Here is a 20,732-nt window from a genome sequence, read left to right as displayed (position 1 = left end):
AGTGTTACATCCACAAACTGCTCAAGGGGGGCGGTAAAGTATGTCGTGAAGGGCTGGATTAGATATCAATCGCCACGGATATCAGCTAGCAGACACAGATCTACAAAACCTCCCAATGGAGGCGGGAAGTCCAGAATTCATTTATGGCGCCGTGGTGGCGAGATGTTAAATACCTCGCCTGGTATACAGGAGTTCATGGGTTCGATCCCAACCCTGATGCCTGTATATACGGAGTTTACGTGTCTCTTTCCCCCATGGTTGTGTGGATTTTTCTCCTCCGGTTTTTCCCTCCACATTTAGAATCAACATGGGATTCCAGTATTTGGCCGCTATAAAGTTCCACGTAATAAGCCAATTCACTGGGCTATCATTTGTGGCCAGGTCACTTCTAAAAAAAAAGAACTAAAAGCTCAGTGGTAAAATACAAATAGTTGCACTTGGTATTTTTTATTATTAATGTAAAAAGAACAATCAATGCAGTTGTCTTTTAAACATCAAAACAATACCAATTTTCTGGATGTGAAGAAGGGTTGGAGGGCATTCACCCACCCATCACCCCACCCTTGGAACCGCCACTGTCAATCTGGGCTGGGAATCTAACTAGTATCTCCGGAGGTCAAAATGCAGCACGTGAACGACTGTGCCACCCCAAATGTGGAAGAACGTGGTCTAATTTTCCACTGTGTGCACAGCTGGTGCTTTAGTAAGGCCTGGGCTCTTCTCTATCAGTTTTCCTTTCACCCAGCCTTGCCGTTTGCAGCGAGGCGAACTCCGCCCCACTGCCAGCTCCATCTCGGGAGAGGGGAACTCCCCCACAGCGCTCAGAGAATCAGCAGAGAGTGCCAAGATGAACTAAAGTAAAACTATGTAAAACTAAAAAAAATGTATTCCTCCAGGTAAGGCCCACAGAGCCATATAGCTCTTTTTCAGAAGCGACATATGATAGCTCAACGAAGAGGCTTATAATCACGTAGAAATTTGTAGCAGCCAAATACTCTAAATGCATGTTTCTAAATTTGGAGAGAAAGACCCAGAGAAAAATCCACACGACCCACGGGGAGAGAGACATGCAAACTCCAAATATACAGGCGTCAGGGTCAGGCTCGAACCCACGACCTCCTGTATACCAGGCGAGGTCGTTAACATCTCGCCCCCGCGTCGGCAGTAGCAGGAGCACCACACGCACCTCTAGGGTGACGTTGGCGGCCGCTGCCAGGGGTGACGGGGTTCGGTCGGTCGGGCTTGCCGTCGGGGGCAGCAGGGTGAGGGTGTGGCGTCCGGAGGGCAGCGCTCTGCCCACGTCCAGCGGCACAGCCGCACGGCCGATGCACACGGCTGCAGGGACACGCGCGGGCGGCAGTGGCAGCTGTCGACGGCGGCCCTCGCGGGTACCCGCACGCACGCGCATTCCGACGAGCAAGCCGGCACGGGGGGGGGGGGGGGGGGTGGGGGGGCTTGCGATTAACTTGTCAATTATCACTCGTGCTACAGAAAGCACAAATGCTATATATTTATGCAAACCGACACACCTGATGATGACCGTTTGAGTTATGGTCGAAACGTCGTGAGAATTTTTTATTGTTTTATATATATTTTGTTATTTTGTTGTTTCTCTTCAACGTGACTTTACCGAAAAAACTAAGAATATGAATTACTGCAGTCACGAAAGCTTTAAATCAAAATTTAGCACAAATGCTGTGAAAGATTATCGTTCCCTCTACACAAGTGTGTGGTTCCAGTACTTGTATTCTGAACATTTTAATTCTCTTTGCGAGTCCAAACCACAGCAGCCTTTTAATAATGTTCTCCATCAGTAATTTTATTATTTCTCTGTTCCTCAGCCTTTGGTACGAACGATTATAGCAGCATACAATCTGTAAACTCTGCCGCACACGTAAGATTTTTTTCATTTCCCTTGTTTTTGTCGTTTTAAATCTGCGTGTTGTCATCAGAAATCCGGACACGTACCATCAACTCACGACACTTGAAAAACGCAGCTTCGTCACGAGCACCTGCCCAGATTCAAACCCAGGATTCTCGGCAGAGTCACAGCTCAAAGCTCTGACCTCTGAGCCACAGGTATTTTTTTTTGTTTACAAGCAAGTCGTGCCGTACGCCGCAAAGCCAACGGACGTGGGGCACTGCAGAGGTGTCCGGCACCGGCGAGTTGCACACGCAGTGGCCGAAGGCGGCCCACTTGGGTGGGCGTACCTTCCTTTCCCTTGGAGGTGTCCAGCAGCCGCAGTCGGATTTCCCTGGAGCGCGTGTTCAGGTCACTGGGAAGAGAAGCCGGTCGGGAGTGCGTACGTGTCGGCCGTCAAACCTCACGCACGTCGATGACGATAATAATCCCCTGCATTTGTGCTACACGGCAATTGCGTAACGAAACCTCTCAGGGAGGGTAGGATGCTAGCCTGGGGGGGGGGGGGGGGGCTATAATGGCAGTCTTGTTCTTGCGCGGAACAAGGTGAACGCAGCAGCGGCCTGCGCGTGGGCATTAGCCTGCGAGTCGTGCTGATGTTGCCATTTGTTATTCCGATTAAGTAATTTGTGAGTACAGTAATATTTAAATTTTGGCATGATGTGGACCATGCCTGCAAGCTGGACTCGTTACTGGCAGAGCAGCGGATTCTTAGTTTACGATTCTAAAGACGAGCGTCAACTGTTGTGCAGGCATTGAGCACAACGATCAGCGGGTATTCCTCTGCGAAAGGGAATCTCGACTTTGATCACTGTGTTAACACGTGTTCTTAGGTAATCAATAAATATAACAATGATTATTGACAGTCCTATGTCAAATCACCATTGGTCGTGGGAGATTGTTTGACCGTACTTCACCCCGACTGATCAGTGTGGTTTGGTGGAGGCAATGGTTTGGTCTCCACCGATCATGTTAGGAGTGGCCAGGAATTAAACTCTAGGTTAATAGTGCACTACACCACTGCTCCTTCCTGATCAGATATGTTTTGTTACATTTTTATTTTTTTAAACTTCCTATTGCAAACAATGCGATGCATTAGTTTCACAATTCGTTTCTCTTTCCTGGTTTCAATTTGTATTATAATCTTCTGGCTAAGCTCTTGGCAATAAAGCAGCTAAGCTTTCTAGATTGCTTTTTTTTCTAATTTAAGCCTTTTCAAGCCCACTGAATTTTAAAATGCCTCCTACTTTAATTAAGCCTTCCACCTTCTGTGTATCTTTGCCCACTCCAAATAACAACAATAATTTGGTATATTGTTTCGACAAAAGGCAGTGTGTTTATGAATGACTGCGGTGATAATGTATTTTCAGCATTGGCTCATGTGCACAATGGTGCCATTGGTACAATCTTTCTCTGTGAGAATGACCGGATGAATAGCGACTGATAAGCCCAAGCCTAAAATCAGTTTAGCCAAACCATGATTTCAGATGATGTACAATGCCCCCGTTTTCAAAGTTCACAGTGGTTGGTTCACCATGTGGTCGATGATCTGGTTGTTATTTCCACAATCTCAATTTAGGATTTCTAGAATTTCAACTTGTGAAGGTCATGGCTGGATCGGTCAGGAGTTGCGTGGATTTGATTAAATGTGGATCACTGCTTCATGTGGACCAATGTTTGAATGTGGGCCACTGTTTACGAGGTATCGGAATTGAACTCACGCTTCCACTGGTGGGGCCAGGGGACCACGCTCTGTGAACTAAAACCAGTGTTCAAGTGGAATCAGTGTTCAAGTGGAACCAGTGTTCAAGTGGAACCAGTGCTCAAGTGGAACCAGAGTTCAAGTGGAACCAGTGTTCAAGTGCAACCAGTGTTCAAGTGGAACCAGTGTTCAAGTGGAACCAGTGCTCAAGTGGAACCAGTGTTCAAGTGGAACCAGTGTTCAAGTGAAACCAGTGTTCAAGTGGAACCAGTGTTCAAGTGGAACCAGTGCTCAAGTGGAACCAGTGCTCAAGTGGAACCAGTGTTCAAGTGAAACCAGTGTTCAAGTGGAACCAGTGTTCAAGTGGAACCAGTGCTCAAGTGGAACCAGTGTTCAAGTGGAACCAGTGTTCAAGTGGAACCAGTGCTCAAGTGGAACCAGTGTTCAAGTGGAACCAGTGTTCTCGTGGTACCCATTGAGATGTGGGTGCAACGATCGGTGTGCGTCTCTCACAAGCAGAAGCTCTGCTCCCACGAGGGGCTGGCGGCGGCGCCAGGGACCGGGCGCGTACGGTGCTGCTGGGGGGGCTCGTTCATCTCCACGTGGCAGCACAGCTCTCCAGCTCCTGCAAGCGCCGGCGAGACCACCACGCGTGGTCACTACTCGCCGCTTTGCACGGGGGCGTGGGGAAATATTACTGGACGCAGGGCCCTTCCCTCGCTGTGCACGGTCGATATTACCCAAACACAGGGGCGCACAAAGCGAGTGTGCATGTTCTCCCCGTGGTTGCGTGGATATTTTTATTTTTTTTTATCCAGGCGAGTCCGGTTTTTCCCGACCACATTTTGAAAGATGCATTGAGATTATTTAGCTGCAATAATTTTCCACATGATCGGCCACTTTGTTGAGCTATCATTTGTGGTCAGGTCGTTTCTGAAAAATAAGTTGATACATCAGTGGACTCCGCCTGCTAAGATGGGGATGGTTTAGTTTTATTTGCATGTTTTTGGGTGATTTGTTTGCCTTTCATGAGGACGCTGTCTTTCCGACAGCTCTGTTCTTCACCTGAGGACGGCTGCTTGCGGAGTGGCTGAAACGTCGTGATAATTTTATTTTATTATGTTTTATTTTCATTATTTCCCTTCTACGTGACTTTACCGAAAGAACCAAGATGATGAATCCCTGCAGTCACGAAAGCTTTAAATTGAAATTAGTTTTTCTTTCTAGTACCTCCCACTACTATCGTGTTTTGAATCTTTATTTATACTGCAGGAATCTGATGAGCTCGACATCTTTTCACAGATGTCCAGTAGAGGTGGGTGCAAAGTATAGGAAAGTTAAGCAAATCACGAAAAAAACTAAACTATTTTTTATTTAACAAGGTAAAGCCCACTGGACCTATCGCTCTTTTTCAGAAGCGACCTGGCCACAAATGAAAGCTCAACGAAGCGGCCGATCAAAAGAACTTGGGAAGAGAGATGATGGAGGAAGGGGGGGAATTCCAGAGCCGAGCAGACGTGGGAGAGAAGCAGCGGTGTGTGGCGGTTGAGCACGGTCCGGATGAGATGGACCGCTCAAGCCTCGCAGAGTTTTGCCTCTATCGTGAACGCCTGCCAGCGCTAAAACTGCCGCTGCGGGCATCTGGGAAAGAGCAGTCCCGAGGCCGCTGCGTGACAACGACAACAGAGGTGACGCTAGGCACCCTTGAGGGCGACCACCGCTCATTGCGCCAACGTGCAGCGGACGTCCGCCCCCCTCGCCCCCCTCGCCCCCCTGAGTCCACCCCTGCCCGCCCGCCCGCTCCCACCTGCGGGCGCCCCCGTCGCCGACTGTATCCGCAGCAGCAGCTTCTTGTCGACGAGGCGGGGAGGTTTTGGCGGCGACGTCACCAGCCCGTCCGGCTTGACCCCACCGCCCTACGCGCACAAACGGCACAATGTAGCAGCACAGCGGCGGCAGCAGCAGCTGCTGTGCCGAGCTGCCAAGGGATTGTTTCTAGCCCCCCCCCCCCCTAACCCCGAACCTCCACCAACCCACACCGCGCCCCCCTCCCCCGCAACAGCTTATCGAGGTGGTCGTCTGCTCATTGTTAATTTCGGCCACGAAAATTCACGAGGGTATTTGTCCGTACCTCACCCAGCACTGACAGCATATGTTCTTGTTCCTGACCACCCAAATAGCAGATTGCTGCCGAGCGAATTCAAAATGCCAATTTGATCGACGAGTTAGTTGCAAAAGTGGTGTCACGTGACATTTGGTGACGCCAAGTTAAAGAACAGCTAAGGCGCGTCCACTTCGTTACCAAAACGTGAATAAGCACTGACAGGTCAGTAAAAAAATAAACGATCCAAAACTCTGAAACCCAATTTGATTTTTTTAATTTAAATTCGAAACTCATCCCGGGAGTGGCATACTGCAAACACAGAACGTGGAGGTCGCGGGTGCAGACTTTGTAAGAGCTGATGGGAGGAAATTATGATCATGATGATGTCCGGTGGCATCAGCAACATTGGCCCGCGGTGAGAACTTGACCTCTAAAATACTCTCCGCGTGACGGACACCCCGCGCCCCTCATTGATTTCAACGGACGACGCGGTTCATAAACGGACTTCGGGGACGACGGCTTGAGTGCTATTGGCAGGTTCCTACACCGAGGCTCAGCCGGGCGCTAATGCTGGTTAATGGAAGCGAGAGAGGGTGGGGAGAAACAGCGCTTCTCAGAAGAGAGCCCGGCCGAGTGGAAGCGGTCGCGGATCAATGGGTTGCGAGTACGCCGCGCGAGCACGCACAGACTCACGCGAGGACACGTCGCCCAAGGTGTTCCCACTCACACACCCGTGCGTGCGTGCGTGCATGTGCGTGTGCGTGTTTGTGTGTGCCCACACGGGTCCCCACTCCTTGCCAAGTATTTGGCAGCTTTGCTTCATCTCGCAATTTACCGCATCGCCACCGCGCGGTAGCCGTGGCGCATGCACGCTTTGCGCGATAGCTTGCGGGTCGTGGTTTTGTACCAGAATGACGCGGTTTTTGTCTAAGCTATTCCATTTAAGAATTTGCATATTGTACTTGTAATTTGGTGCGTGGGTTTTTCCCCACTTCACGGCCGTTCGACAAAGACCTCCCCACGTCGTCTTGTTGGACCAGACTCTACCGTGCTGGTCAGTGCGAGGAACCGTTAAAGTATCACTCTCCGCTGGTGTTAACCGTGGGCCTGGTGTCAAACTCAAAACATGTATCATGAATCAATTCGCCGGGTTCACAGTACAGTGCGCTACCCGCCGCGCCAAAGCTCTGCCGAGCGTTTTATTATCATTCCACAATCCAGCAGCAATACGCATTACTCGTATCGCTTTCACGACGACCAATCCATGAGCACCCAGTGCAACGGACCCTTATCTCTGCCAGAAATCAAACTCAAATATGCGGGTCCACAATGCAGTGCGTTAAACCATCGCGTCTTTCAACCCGCATACTTTAGGTTCGATTTCTGACACCGCGCAGGGTGCGGGTTTGTCGCTCGCGCGCTGCGATTAACCACCGCACTACGTCGCCCACTGGACGAGTAATTGACGCAATAGTCGCTAAAGTGGGACGAGAAGCGTCTACCCACTTGTGCGGCACGGTAGGGGCTGAGCGTGAGCAGCACGGCCGGCTGGGCGCCCAGGATGGCGTCTTTCACCAGCTGAGTCACTGTGGGCACATCCACACTGCCACCCGCTCCCTGCACACACACATACACACAAGACAAAGATCCCCCGTAAAGCCATTGACAGAACGTGGGGGCAAGTGTTATTAGAGAGCGACTATGAAGGGCGGCAGGGCGCACGACTGGGTGGGTGGCCAGCACCATACCCGGCCGCATTTGTCTCCCCAGTGGCGATATTCACACACCACACCAGGCACTTGTTTGAGGCTGAGTCGACCGAAGGGAGGCCTAGGACCGGTGCAGACAATCGTCACTGGTGTTGGCCGTGAGCGGAAATCGAACTCGCGTCGCCGGGTTCACAGCGCGCTAACCGCGACACCGCCGCTCCTTCCATACAGAGTCGCACACAGCCTAAAGGTACGAAAGGTAAAGGTACAGCCCTGCAATTACTTGCTCATGCCACGGGCTGGCAGAAGGGACCTCCATGAAAGGGACCTCCATGAAAGGGACCTCTAGAGAGCCGCTGTAGAGAGTATTTGGCCTACACTTCCATCCTGGCCAGGTGTCTTGGATGAGGTGGGAGTACACACGCTTAACTCCACCGCACGCCATCTGCTGATCGACTAACCGCGATGTGCCCACTAATATTGCTGGGTGACACCTAGGGGCATCGTCGTGGATGATAACACCGAGAGGCGTGGAAGCACTTGGGTTTTCGTACCTCCCGCTGCCCTCTGGGAACGAGGGTGAGGCTGAGGCCCTGGGGCTTCGTCGTGTGTTTCCAGGTGAGCAGCACCTGTCCCGGACTCACCTCCTCCACCTGCAGCACCAGCTGTGAGCGCGCGGGCAGAAAAGATAGCGCCGTTCGCAAGCGATTCACCAAGGACCGCCTGACGTCAGCGTGTAAAGATCCGCTCGCTCTTGTGCTCCTGAATGCCAGCTTCACGGCACACATTGGTAATGCTCCAGAAAAAATGCCATGAGGTATAAATATGACTTGCTAAGCTAATGCCAAAAACAATGGCATCCACACCCATTAAACAATTATTGGGGATATTTGTACGCATCATAAAGGTGTGCCGGCTTACGAGCAAACCGCCCGGAATGCGCCCAATCTTGTCAGATCTTGCAAACTCAGGAGGGGTTGAGCCTGGATCGTGCTTAGATAAGCAGCTGGCACACACGCCCGCCTGATACAGGCGCTTGCGGGGCTGTGATATCGCTGCGGGCAGCAAAGAGCCATGCATCAAAATCGATCGTTGTGCTGTACTTCTACGCTCCCACATCTGTGCCGTCACCAGCCCTCAATGACCAGCCTGCTCAAGTGCGGTCAAATAAAGCACCTGAAACCCACACGGAGTCAGGTGGTCCTCATCCAGCAGTGGATCCACCTTCGGGCCGTAGGGGCACCGTGGTGGCGAGATGTTAACTACCTTGCTTGGTATACAGGAGGTCCTGGGTTCGATCCCAACCCTGACGCCTGTGCATTTGGAGTCTGCATGTTCTCCCCATGGTCGTGTGGATTTTTTTAGGATGAGCCACTCTTCGTTTGTGCCATCACTTGTGACCAGAGCTTTACCTTGTAAAATAAGAAAAAATGTGCTTAAGGTTGAGCAGAGGTTACAGGTGCGTGAGGGTGGCTTCACCACGGTGCGCAACCCACAGACCGGCATAGGTTACCCATCGAGGCAGGCGCCACACTCATCACGGCCGGGTGTGCTTATCGGTCACATCTCCGAGCCATTCCCGATCATTATCTCGGGCAAAGCGCTGCAGAGGCAGGCCTGCACGCCAGCTGTGGGAACACCTCGCAGCCTGCTCAACTGAAAACTAAACATATTTCATTTTACCAGGTAAAGCTCGCCGAGCTACATGGCTACCTGGCCACAAACGATAGCTCAACGAAGTGGCTTACCATGTGGAAATGTATAGCAGCCAAACACTCGAAAATTCCAAGTGTGGAGGAAAAAAAACCAGAGGACCCGGAGAAAATTCCACATGACCACGGGGAGAGAGACACGCAAATTGCAAATATACAGCAGCATCAGGGTCGGGATCGAACCCACAACCTCCTGTATGCCGGGTAGGGTCGTTAACATCTCACCACTGCGGCGCACTTCCTACATTCTCCATTGCGGATATTCAGACGGGCGCCGAATCGGCTGCGGGGAATTATCTGGGGTTCCCGCTCCGCCGAGGGACATTTATCTTACCGCTCTGCTCTGATCTAACTGGGAGGTTTCAAAAGGTGGCAAATGGCGCTCGCATTTGACCCCCATCGCACGCAACGTGCCAGGCCACCTCGCCCAATCACGTCCATTTTTGCTGCTGCGTACATGGCAGGAAGTACACGCGCGCACCATGGCGCCTTTCATCAATCCACTGCTGGATGAGGGCCAAATCATACTTCACCGCGCTGATCAGTGCGGGTTGAAGGTGGGTGGCATAGATGTGGGAGCATAGAAAGTAGAGTACAACAATGGACTTGGTTGCACTGCCGCCTCGTAGGAAACGTGGTGGGTACAGGATGGTTCAGATGTCTTGTGACCCCCAATTAGTTGACCCCTATTATTTTTTGTTCGCCTTTGCATTTTCATTTCTGTTTTTCATAAACCTCACCTGGACACCCGAGTCTCACCTGGACGCTGAGCGGAGCGAGGCGCGCCGTCAACGACTGCAGAGCCACGGGAGCCGGCGGGTGCTGAGAGACGCTCACTCCGAACGACACGCTCTCCGCCTCCACGTCGCACACCAGCGCCTGCGGAGGGCGCAGAGGGCGGGCCGGCGTCACGGGCCGTAACTCGTTCCCGAGACCCGTTCTTAAGTCGAACGGTTCGTAAGTCGGAACACAATAATGTACCGCGTTTAAATGCCCGTGCGGTCGGTGTTAAGAAATGTGGAAGTTCGAGTTCGCGTTTTAAATCATGGAAGCTGGCTCGTTGTAAGTGCGGGTGTTTGTAAGTGTGGGTGTTAGTAAGTGAGGGTGATAGTAAGTGCGGGTGTTCGTAAGTGAGGGTGTTAGTAAGTGAGGGTGTTCGTAAGTGCGTGTGTTAGTAAGTGAGGGTAGTAGTAAGTGCGGGTGTATGTAAGTGTGGGTGTTCGTAAGTACGGGTGTTCATAAGTTGAGAACTTTCGATTTAAAGCTTTCGTGACTGCAGGGATTCCTATTCTTGGTTCTTTCGGTAAAGTTACGTAGAAGGGAAATAATAAAATAATAAAAATAAAACGTGATAAAATTAAATTCTCATGACGTTTTGGCCACAACACAAGTAGCCTTCCTCAGGGGAAGTAGTTTATATATTTTTTAATCAGTTTACTATATGGTATTCATTATATAGTGTAGTGTATACCCAGTTACTTTATGTTAATAGCTCAGCTTATTGGAGAATATATTGAGTACATTGATTATGTTGATGTAGTTTATATTTAGTTCTTTCACATCGGTTTATTGTATGATGGTTGGGTAGTTGCAGTTATTGAGAGTCAATATACTAGTAAACTCTGACTTTAACATAGCTACTTCCGTGACCAGTTACATGCTAATCCCTGACTCTATCATGCTAATCTCCCAGTTACATGATCATTTCTGACTTTAACATCCTGCTAATCTATCACATTAACACAGCTACTTCAATGCTAAATTCTTCTGTTGATATGTAAACTCCTTTGTCAAGGCGCTCTGCTCCTCCCACCCAGCTTAAAATACGCTGCCAAGCTTAGCAGTGTTCATTGGAGCGCTGTCTTCCCAACAGTTCTGTTTCTTCACCTGAGGAAGGCTACTTGTGTTGTGGCTGAAACGTCGTGATAAATTTATTTTATTATGTTTTATTTTTATTATTTTATTATTTCCCTTCTACGTGACTTTACCGAAAGAAGTCGAGAACTGTCTGTATTCTGGTTCCACATTGCCGTATTCTCCAGATTACAAGTCACACCGGAGAGTAGGAAGCACCCCATAACTTTTAGGTCATTTTGTAAAAAAAAAAAGTTTATACTGGGTTAATGTGACAGAGCAAATGTGCAGTACCATCAAAGACTGTGAAGGTGAAGGTACCCAGTACAAAATACTGCACCGACCTTGTTGTGTATGCACTGTTACAATTCCGGTAAAAGCATGTAAAGCAGAACTCATATATATGTACGTGTTTGCGTTAAATGATTCCTGTACATTGTACGCCATCGGTTCACATGGTTCCTGCAGCAACTGGAGGAAGTGCCTTCTCAACAATGTAAAAAAAAATAGAGAATGGATTCATGAAGGGAATTGTGAACCCAAGTCGTGAAAATGTACTGAATCGGGAAGAGCAGGAGTGGGGAGTGGGATCGTTACCATTGCCAGGTGTCACGAACCGCTGAATAATAATGTTAACAATTAAGGCACCCTTATTAAACAAGAGATCTCACAGTGCCATGCATGTATAGGAGGAAAATCAGTGGGAAGTCACCGGGGAGAGAAATACTGAGGGTGACAAGGTAGATAACTCGAGAGAGAGAGAGGAGGGCTTGTTAACCAGGTGGGGGGGGGGGGTCATCAGCTGGGACTTAGAGGAGTTCCTGACCTCAAAGGCCCAGGGGATTCCAGAGCCTGGGTTCAGGACAAACAACAAAAGCCCGGTCCACCCCAGGTTCGAATCCTGGAGCGCGGTTATGCTGAATAGGGGCGCCGCCTTGACCGGGCCTTTAAGTCGTACGCCTCTATTTACGAAGCTGCAAATTTAGAGGAAACGCTCAACCGAAAAACAAACAGCTCTCATCTCTTGCAGATAGTGGACACACACCTAGGCTGTCTTTGCCGGGGCAGTTACAATTCAAGCTTGAGGTTTTACTAACGCAATCGCTTTATACGTGTAAATACGAGGTCAATGTTACCGACGGAGCTTGGCAGTGATTTAAAAGTAATTTTATTCATCACGATCGAAACTGCAAACGCATATTGCGAACCGTGTCAACTTGTAACACGCCGCACATTAGTCGCTCACCCTCGAAGAGAGAGAACGACTCATGGGCACAGAGGAACCACAGGCAAGCGGAAAGGCAGCAGCAGCCACGCAGTGAGCCAGTGCCAAATCCCCCCCACCCCCCCCAAGCTCTGCAGCCCTCTATATATCAAGGTGTCAACGGTCAATTAATGAGTGTTATCATTAGACAACACGGGACACACACAGTTGTGGTATGCATCTACGATATATCTCTAATTTGTCTTATTTGGTTCTTTCGGTAAAGTCACGTAGAATGACAATAAAATAATAATAAAATAACACAATAAGATTCTCACGACGTTTGGGCCACAACGCAAGTGGCCGTCTTTAGGTGAAAGGAACAGACCTGTCGAGATGACAGAGCTTCCATTGAAGCTCTGAAGCTCTGTCGTCCCGATATTGAAGCTCTGTCGTCCCGACAGGTCTGTACCTTTCACCTGAAGACGGCCGCTTGCATTGTGGCCGAAACGTCGTGAGAATTTTGTTGTTATTTTATTATTTTATTCTCATTCTACGTGACTTTACCGAAAGAACCAAAGATGATGAATCCTTGCAGTCACGAAAGCTTTAAATCGAAAACCTCTAATTTGCTTTCTGGGATCGCATCTTGAAGTGATTGCTTGAACCTGTAAGCGCAATGTAATGGTACAATGCTATAAAACACGCTACAGAGCGCTGATGCATAACTCCCTGCAAGTAACCCAGTGTGATATTCTCTCTAACTCAGGGGGGGGGGGGGGGGGTAACCATTTGTGAATTTCCTAGCCTAAGGGGAGCGATGAATGCATGAATAATGCATTCTCTAACGTTAGGCCTTCAGCGATCACACCAAGATTAAAAGGAACAAAATTTAAAGCGCAAATAATTTTTACTTTGAAATTCGATCAAAACCGCTTTTTAGACCAAAGCATCTCTGCTTATGAGAAATAATAAAAAAATAGACATGTAGACATAAGCCTTGCAGGTGTGCATAAACACTCCCAAAAACGAGGGATCCATAACACTTTGCAAAATACAACTGCTCTTTAACTACCAGATCCGAAAGTGTAATTGCAGGGGGGGGGGGGGGGGGGAATTTTACAACCCTTAGTTCACCTCGGCTAATTGGATATAATGCACTTCATGGACATTACAGTGCTTTTAGCTCTCTTGCCAGATGGTGAGCGCCGCGGGGGAGGTGGCGCGAGCCGCCTGCATTCCCGCTTCACCACACCCCCCCCCCCGTTCGTCCGCATGGCATGGCCCCAGGCTAAGGGTCAGGCTGCCGAGAGGCGGCCCGAGAGTGGAACGTGCCACTGTTATGCAGGGGGGGAATCCGAATGGAACTGGCTACGGGCAAAACGCTGGAGCCTCTAAACAACCTTGTTGTGTGCAAAACGGCAAAGCGGTAGGAGGCTTCACTGCGCTGCACCCGAACGTTCGGTGACAAACACGCAGGTGGCGGAGGACGACTGCCCTTGTGCGCGTGAAACGATGTTCGATGCACAAATCGGCTCCGCGTCCCCGGAGTATAAGAAAGGAGGTTAACGTTAACGCAACGTGCGATCCATATGGAAGATTTCCCAATGACCGAGTCGCACGGAAAGCTTCTGAGTCTCATCAAATCTGAGCGTGATCGGTACATGATCCCCAGGGCTTGCCGGGCGTTGTAGGAGGTGGGCTACGGGGTGGCCAGGAGATCACGGCGCTGAGCATCATCCCATCGTAAACACAGTGGGTTTCAGTCTTCCTCCCACATTCTAAACGTGAATTCAAGGATATTTCTCCCCAAGTGTGTGTTGGATTGTCCCGCGCGTTGTTCGGCACGAATTCAACGCAGTGGGTTTCTTTCTGCATTTTTTTGAAACTGCGTTTAGACCATCAACAAGCTACACACGGGAGCCAAGTTCAACTGATCAGTTGGGCGTCTTGATTCGAACGACCTCCCATGTGCCTGCCAAGGAGCACCAACGACAGTAGCAGTTTCACAGTACGGGGCCCGACAGCTGCCGATTACAATTCCTAATCGAGTGATTTGCGAGAACATTTTTCAGATTTGGCAAATTTGGAGCACGACGCCGGCACACAATGGCCTAATCATTTCGAACGAGGTCAGATATTTAACGTCCACTGTGAACCAGGCGGTTGGGTAGCATTCTTCCTCAACACACACCGATATTCGTTGATCTTTCTGTTATTTAAAGTGGTGGCTGCTGGGTAAATATATGTGGAGTGACGGAAGCCTGCGCAGGTCAGAGAGGGAGGCGGTATCTGTATCTCACTTTGGAAGCACGGTAACTGACAAGCGCACGAGTAGGAGGGTACAGCAAGGAAAGGGGCCAAGCGCAACCGGCCCTGACAGTGTCTAAACATCGCACCTCCAGGCTTTGACATTTCTCCTCCACCAACCACATGACAACATCAACAGGCCGCCGAGCACATCTGCTTAATAAATAAATAAAGATACAAGTCACAGTCGGACGATTGCGGCCATGCAACCAAAACTATGGACCGTAGAGTAAACCACTGCAGTCTGCGCTAACCCCGAGCATCAATCTTCTATTTGCCAGGGTCAGTGTCTCCACAATACCTCAACAGAATCGCCCCTAAACGGGCACACGAGCGCAGACAAGACAGTCAGTCGCACTCGATACAGAGGCCCGGACACTCACTTTGTCTTTCTAGACGAGTGTTTACCAGCGGCTAGCGAGCACACCGGCCCTTTTCACGTATAGAGAACTTTTTACGCACCATACGTAGCCAACCGTGCTAATCGAAGGTGCATTCCAGTTCAGAGTTATGAGCAGCCGTCTTTGCAAAATTGTACTTTAGTAAGTGTAAAACATTGAATAATATGCAGTTTATTCACTTTAAAATGTGCCGGATTTGCTATTTATTTATTTTTTTCGCTGGTGGGGCCTGCCACCGCAGGCCCTGAATGACCGGGCCACCACTGGTTTCAGCACAAGGCCACTTGGATTATTTCCCATTTTGTGAATAGTTTTCTTCCTCCCCTCTTCTCCGGAGCACTCTCTCTCATTTTGGTATCTCTCGCTCTCAGGTCGCCCCTTGCGGAGGAAAGTAATTGAAAAGCCAAAATGTATTAAGGCAGTCCTTTCGATCTGTCTTGATATCGGCTTGGGTTCACCGAAAGTAAAATGAAATAAGTAAAAAAAATAAGAGGCGATAACAGTAGCAGACAAATTACATTCATCCCAGCCTGGCTGGCAGTCCCCGCTTGATAAAATCCGCGTCGGTGTTTCAGTATCCAGAGAAGACCACCATTCTCGCTGTGCACCAGGACAGTACCGCTCTCACAATGTTTTATTTTTAAAGTGTCATAAAATAGTAATAATAATAGTTAAACAATTTACGACATTGCTGCGTAGACACGAAATAACTAATCGATTTAAGTGGATGTTTACCCTCGCAGGGGAGCTGCCGCTGAAGCGCATCGGACTTGCAAGTGAGAGGTCGCCGGCTTGATTCCACCTTCCGGCGCGGCAGTCGTAAGCATGTGTTGTTGAACTTCTTCCACGCCGTACGTAGCCAACCGCGTGAATCGGAGGTGCGGAATCGGTGGTGCGGGTTTCTCAATCGCTCCCCCGCCGACTCTGGTCACCAAGCAGTATAAATGGGTTCACCGCAGGCGAGTCTATCGGGAGGCCGCGTGGTGGTGGTGGTGGTGTAAAGGGTGGGTACACGCCCACCTTTTCCAACACGTCTGGCCAACGTGGAAGGGTAGGCCAATTACCCTCTAAAGTTTGCTCGTGTGGAGGCCCTCCCGCCAGCACCGAGAAAGAAACTGCAGGGTCGCACCTTTAGCTTTACTTTGTTTTATTCCGCTCACGACGTGCGCATACGATCGTGAGTGTAAGGAGAGATTCATTTATATTTATGCAAAGTATATTTACATTATTCATGTCGGCAAGTGGAAACATGCAAATGTGCATTTTACATTTAGGCAAAATTGAGACAGCACCAACAGACTATAGGAGACAGACAGATCAGACGATACAAACAAAGAAACAATAATTGATATTCAAATCGACTCGTAACCCCGAATAGAAACAATTGATCACCTCATGCAGGGAGGTGTTGTATATATAGGCTTTTTTCCAAACATTAATATTAACAATTCTGTCATTTGTTTAATAATAATAATCGATCAAATAAATACATAAACACCCTCAAACCCGCTACCTCCCACAAGCATCAAGCATCTTGAGGTCGTAAAAGGCCATTAAATAATAAACTCTGGGGCAAAGGGAGGTTAACGACGATCTGCAGAATCTACAGATTGCCAAAGGACCAGCATGCCATGACCTGCTGGGCACTTTGGACAGTTCACAAACAAATATCCAGACTCACAGGCACGGACACAGAGCACAGGGCAAACGGACATTATAACTGATATTTTTTTTGTACGGAAAAAGTTTGGCTATAAGAATAAGTCGACATTATAGACTGCAGTATTCCTTATATTATTTCTTATTGTATCTTTCTATCTACGTGACTTTACCAAGAGAAGCAAAGTACATGAGTTCATGCAATCACGAAAACGTAAGTCCAAACGAAGCGATATCTCTGACCTCGAGAATAAAAAGCACGGATCCCTGGATGCAGACATGGAGCAAAAAGTAATAAAACCCTTGAAATACCGGAGGTAACATCTAATGACATTACAAATCTTGGTTAAACATAAACCAAATAATAATCACAAGAGATTAGACCGAGGGTAACTCAAATGAGATACAAGAAAATAGGTCAAACACGCAAGACCAGATAATATGTATTCCATGAAATCAGAGCCTCCCTGGCCGCCTTTGTCTTACAACAAATTGACACAAACACGTGGTAGCCATAAAATACGTATGAAGGGAGAGTGTCTCCCCTCCCTAATAGGAGAGACCACGAAGAGAGGGGTTGGGAATGCAAACAAACAAAATGTGATGGTAAAACAGTCAAAGGTCAAAGGTCAAAAAGGGGGGGGGGCAGCCAGGCCGCTGCTGCCACGAGAGGAGGACGGTGACAGAGGGCATCTGTTGTTTTTTCTCTCGCAAGAGACGCGGAGAGAGGAGAGATCATTTCACATTCAAGCTCGGCAAAGGATCAGCTCTGCAAGGAAGAGTGCTGCGAAGCTCGGAAGAGGACAGCAAGCCAGCTCCAGGGCATGGCCTCGAGATCAACAACGCGTGTGGTGCATCGCGGAGAAGAGGGGCGAGGTGATGCTCTGTGCTGAGTTCGGCATGGACCGACAGAGCATCGCTGAAAGTTATTCTCAGCATCAAGCAATCAACCTCGATAAAGGGCGGCGAGGGCCTAGCATCGACCAAGCCAGCATTGCAGAAAACCAGCTGCACGCGCAATCGGCACCGCCAGAGAGAGAGACGGAGCAAGAGAGAGCGCCACCAGCGCCACCAAGCGAGGGTGCCAGCTGCCAGCGGACAAGCGTTGTGCCAACTCGGCTCATCCAGCAGGGGAAAGAGCCTGACCAGCCGCCCGTGAGCGAGAGTGTCGGCGCCAGCGAGCGCGCCGTGGGTTCGACCCACACGCACACCGAGCGGCACCGGCTGGGAACCAAGACGAGAGCGAGGAACTGCAGCCAGCGGACGAGCTGCGGGCGCTATCTGACGACGGATCATCGCGAACCGACGGGGAGCATCGTGCCGACTCTTCCACCCAGCTGTGGACAGAAACTGTGGCCGCCCGTGTGAAAGAACGAGTGCCACGCTGTCCGTATGATACACTCACACCCTCACACCCTCACCGCTCAGCAGGGTACAAACATTTTTGATACAAGGGATGCCCAACCCCGGCGTCTGCTTTACGCAAAGAATTGAACAAGTGGCAAAGAAGACACACAACACGCATATCGGGACAAATAAGATTGTTCCAAAAAGTTAACTTTGTATTCAAGAAGGGTTGCCATTCCAAGGTGGTGCGTTAAATATCAGCTGATCGTGAAAAGCATTGCTGCCCATCAAGTTACATGAATACGATTGTTTAGAAGTATTTTACTCATCTGTTTTCGTTAATTGCATGATCTTGCCAATGCATTAATTGATAACTACTCTTGCCTTCGGGACATGTTTCTTTATTGCCTTCGTATGAATATCGTTGCATGAATTTTTAAGGACTTTTTGTTCCTATCGCCGTGTATGCTCGCGTACTCTGAGGAATAATCGATTGTTCTGTTACCCAGTTAACAAACGTGATCATTGAAGGTTAAATGTATGGATCAATGAGGGGAACATCTTCTGGAGTACTGTGTTGACAATTGCAAGCATAAGAGTTCGCATATTAGAGTGTTAAAGGTTTTGTTTAGAAATTAAAATTGCTTAACACAGAAGTGTCTGAGTGGTGCCTTCCGAAGTTCATGCATAATAATCTTAATAATAAGAACTGTATCCTGAGATTTGAATTGGAGACCTGACATAAACACACTAAGACATATTTAGTAAATGTTAAGCGAGAATAATTGTATTATACCGATTGATAATACAAACCTATACAACGAAGCCGAGCTTAATCTAGCATAATTACAGCACACCTGCATAACTTCATACAATTAATTGTATGATCCCGATTGATAATACTACCCTCGTCAGTGTGGCAGGGCCTAATTATCATAACGGCGTGCATTAGCATAATCGCATCAACTATTACGACTATCTCTCTAATTAGCATAATTTATGCACATATTTACACCAATTAACGTAATTTTGGACAATTACGCATATCCCCAAATTTCATTTAATTTTCATTATTTTCATTAAATTTTCAAGACCCGGCATATACAACAAGGAAATGATGAGTCGTTAGATTAAACCAGTGGTGTATTTAATTATCTACAAATAAAAGGGCATTCAATTTAACATGGATTGCACTGTTAATCCACGCAACGATTATTTCTATTCAACCTTCTCTTCGCCACAGAAATCCAAACAATCAGAAGATGCTACACTGTGCACAACAAACAAAAGGCGGATTCATTTATACGATCATTCGCTGGGGTATCAGCTAACCTTGCCTTTCACAACACCCCCGAATGCCTCCAGACGAACATGATTTGCCAAATGTCGGACAGATGGCGGGATGTCAATAAGAATAATCTCTGGGTTTTACGTATGTATGTTGAACTTCTTTCGCGCAGCACGCAGCCATCCATGTTAATCGTATGGCCGCAATTGTGCGTCCTGCGACCCTGCTCATAAAAATCCCACTCGGAACAGCATCACGCAAATAGAGTATCAAGTATGGTGCGAGAAAAGTTCAGCAAACATACATGCATAGAGGACGTGTAGTTCGTGTGTCCGTGTGCAGGTGCCGAGATGGACTGTTACATGGCAGGATTGTGCTGGATTAGGGAGTGGATTGATCGTGGCTGACGACGATGTTGACGACGATGTACGTACGTACGCAGTGAGTCACGTGGCGGTACAAGACTACGATTCAGTGACTTGGAAGCAGAGTTGACGGCTCACGCTGAGACGGAGGTTGCACGATGAGACATCCCGATGTAGGACAAGGTGCCTGTGCAAGGCAGCACACCCAAGTAGATTTCTGGCCATCTGTTTGGCGATTAAGCATTATCCTCTTATACCCGTGGGGTTTTGGCCGAGCACCCTGGGGTTTTTTTTCCCACGGGAAATAACAACCCTCGCGAACAAGTTAATGAACATGCCAAATTGGGACACGGGTAAAAAAAAAACGACTCTTGAGACCCATCGAAAGTGTCCTCTCGGGTCAAACTAATGATCATTTAATATTATTATTACTATTTCGCTTGTTTACCCAGGAAAAACCCCAGCGAGTCTTAAGACTTTTTTTTCAGAAGGGTCCTGCCGAGTTTCACAGTAACCACTACGACTAAACTATTTTATTTTACCAGGTAACACCCACAGAGCTATTGTGGTCCTTTGACACAGGCGACCTGGCCGCACGTAATATAGCTAATCGATTCTGATTCTTATCGGCTAATATCATCATCGCATGTGGGAATTTATAGCAGTGGCCAAACATAATCTCAGCGCAAGTTGATTCTGAATGTGGAGGAGGGGAAAAAACAGGAGCCCGGAGAAAAATCCACGCGACCACGGGGAGAGAGAAGATGGAATCCCCGCCCTCCTCCATGCCAGGTGAGGGAGATAACGCAACACCCCAAATGAGTAATATGTGGGTAATTTTTGGGATGTGTGGTCAATACCGTTACTCCTTCCGAATGCCCAAATCACCCTGAAAGTATACAATCTCATCAGATCTCAAAAGATAAGCTGGGTTAAAAGCTTGGGCAATAATTGGATGGGTGACCACCAGGGTCTGCCCAGGTGTTGGGGGCTGTGAGGTGGCCGGGCTGCGGCAGTGCTGGGTAACACCCCTCGTCAAACGTGTGGGAGTCGAGGTGTCACACTCTGGCTTGCCAGAAGGCGGTAACAGCAAAGATATCAACTGTTCCTTCTGTATGGAATAGAGCGTTGCCCCCTCGCACGGATGGGTTTCCTC

The 20,732-nt window shown here is 48.7% G+C and overlaps 1 protein-coding gene and 1 long non-coding RNA gene across 3 annotated transcripts in view; one reads left to right on the top strand and one right to left on the bottom strand.

Moving 5' to 3' along the window:
- C2CD2L (C2CD2 like) overlaps positions 1-20,732 on the bottom strand; it is a 102,062-nt gene that overhangs the window by 19,924 nt on the left and 61,406 nt on the right. For both annotated transcript variants that reach the window (XM_032964471.2, XM_032964473.2), the window contains 7 exons: positions 9,908-10,027; positions 7,991-8,101; positions 7,234-7,344; positions 5,431-5,539; positions 4,137-4,248; positions 2,212-2,276; positions 1,187-1,335 (listed from right to left, as the gene is read on the bottom strand). In XM_032964471.2, the coding sequence (XP_032820362.2) occupies positions 1,187-1,335; positions 2,212-2,276; positions 4,137-4,248; positions 5,431-5,539; positions 7,234-7,344; positions 7,991-8,101; positions 9,908-10,027 (777 nt within the window). The remainder of the gene's footprint in view (positions 1-1,186; positions 1,336-2,211; positions 2,277-4,136; positions 4,249-5,430; positions 5,540-7,233; positions 7,345-7,990; positions 8,102-9,907; positions 10,028-20,732) is intronic.
- On the top strand, positions 9,980-18,579 carry LOC116948114 (uncharacterized). The gene is made up of 3 exons (XR_004403749.2): positions 9,980-10,101; positions 15,661-15,736; positions 17,292-18,579. It is a non-coding gene; the product is annotated as an uncharacterized LOC116948114 (long non-coding RNA).

Source organism: Petromyzon marinus, chromosome 32 (assembly GCF_048934315.1).
Source record: "Petromyzon marinus isolate PM22_M1 ecotype Great Lakes invasive population chromosome 32, UKy_Petmar_22M1.pri1.0, whole genome shotgun sequence".
NCBI classification, from domain to species: domain Eukaryota; kingdom Metazoa; phylum Chordata; class Hyperoartia; order Petromyzontiformes; family Petromyzontidae; genus Petromyzon; species Petromyzon marinus.
The sequence above is the reverse complement of the archived record's forward strand: the minus strand, read 5'-3'. Positions and strand labels throughout refer to the sequence as shown.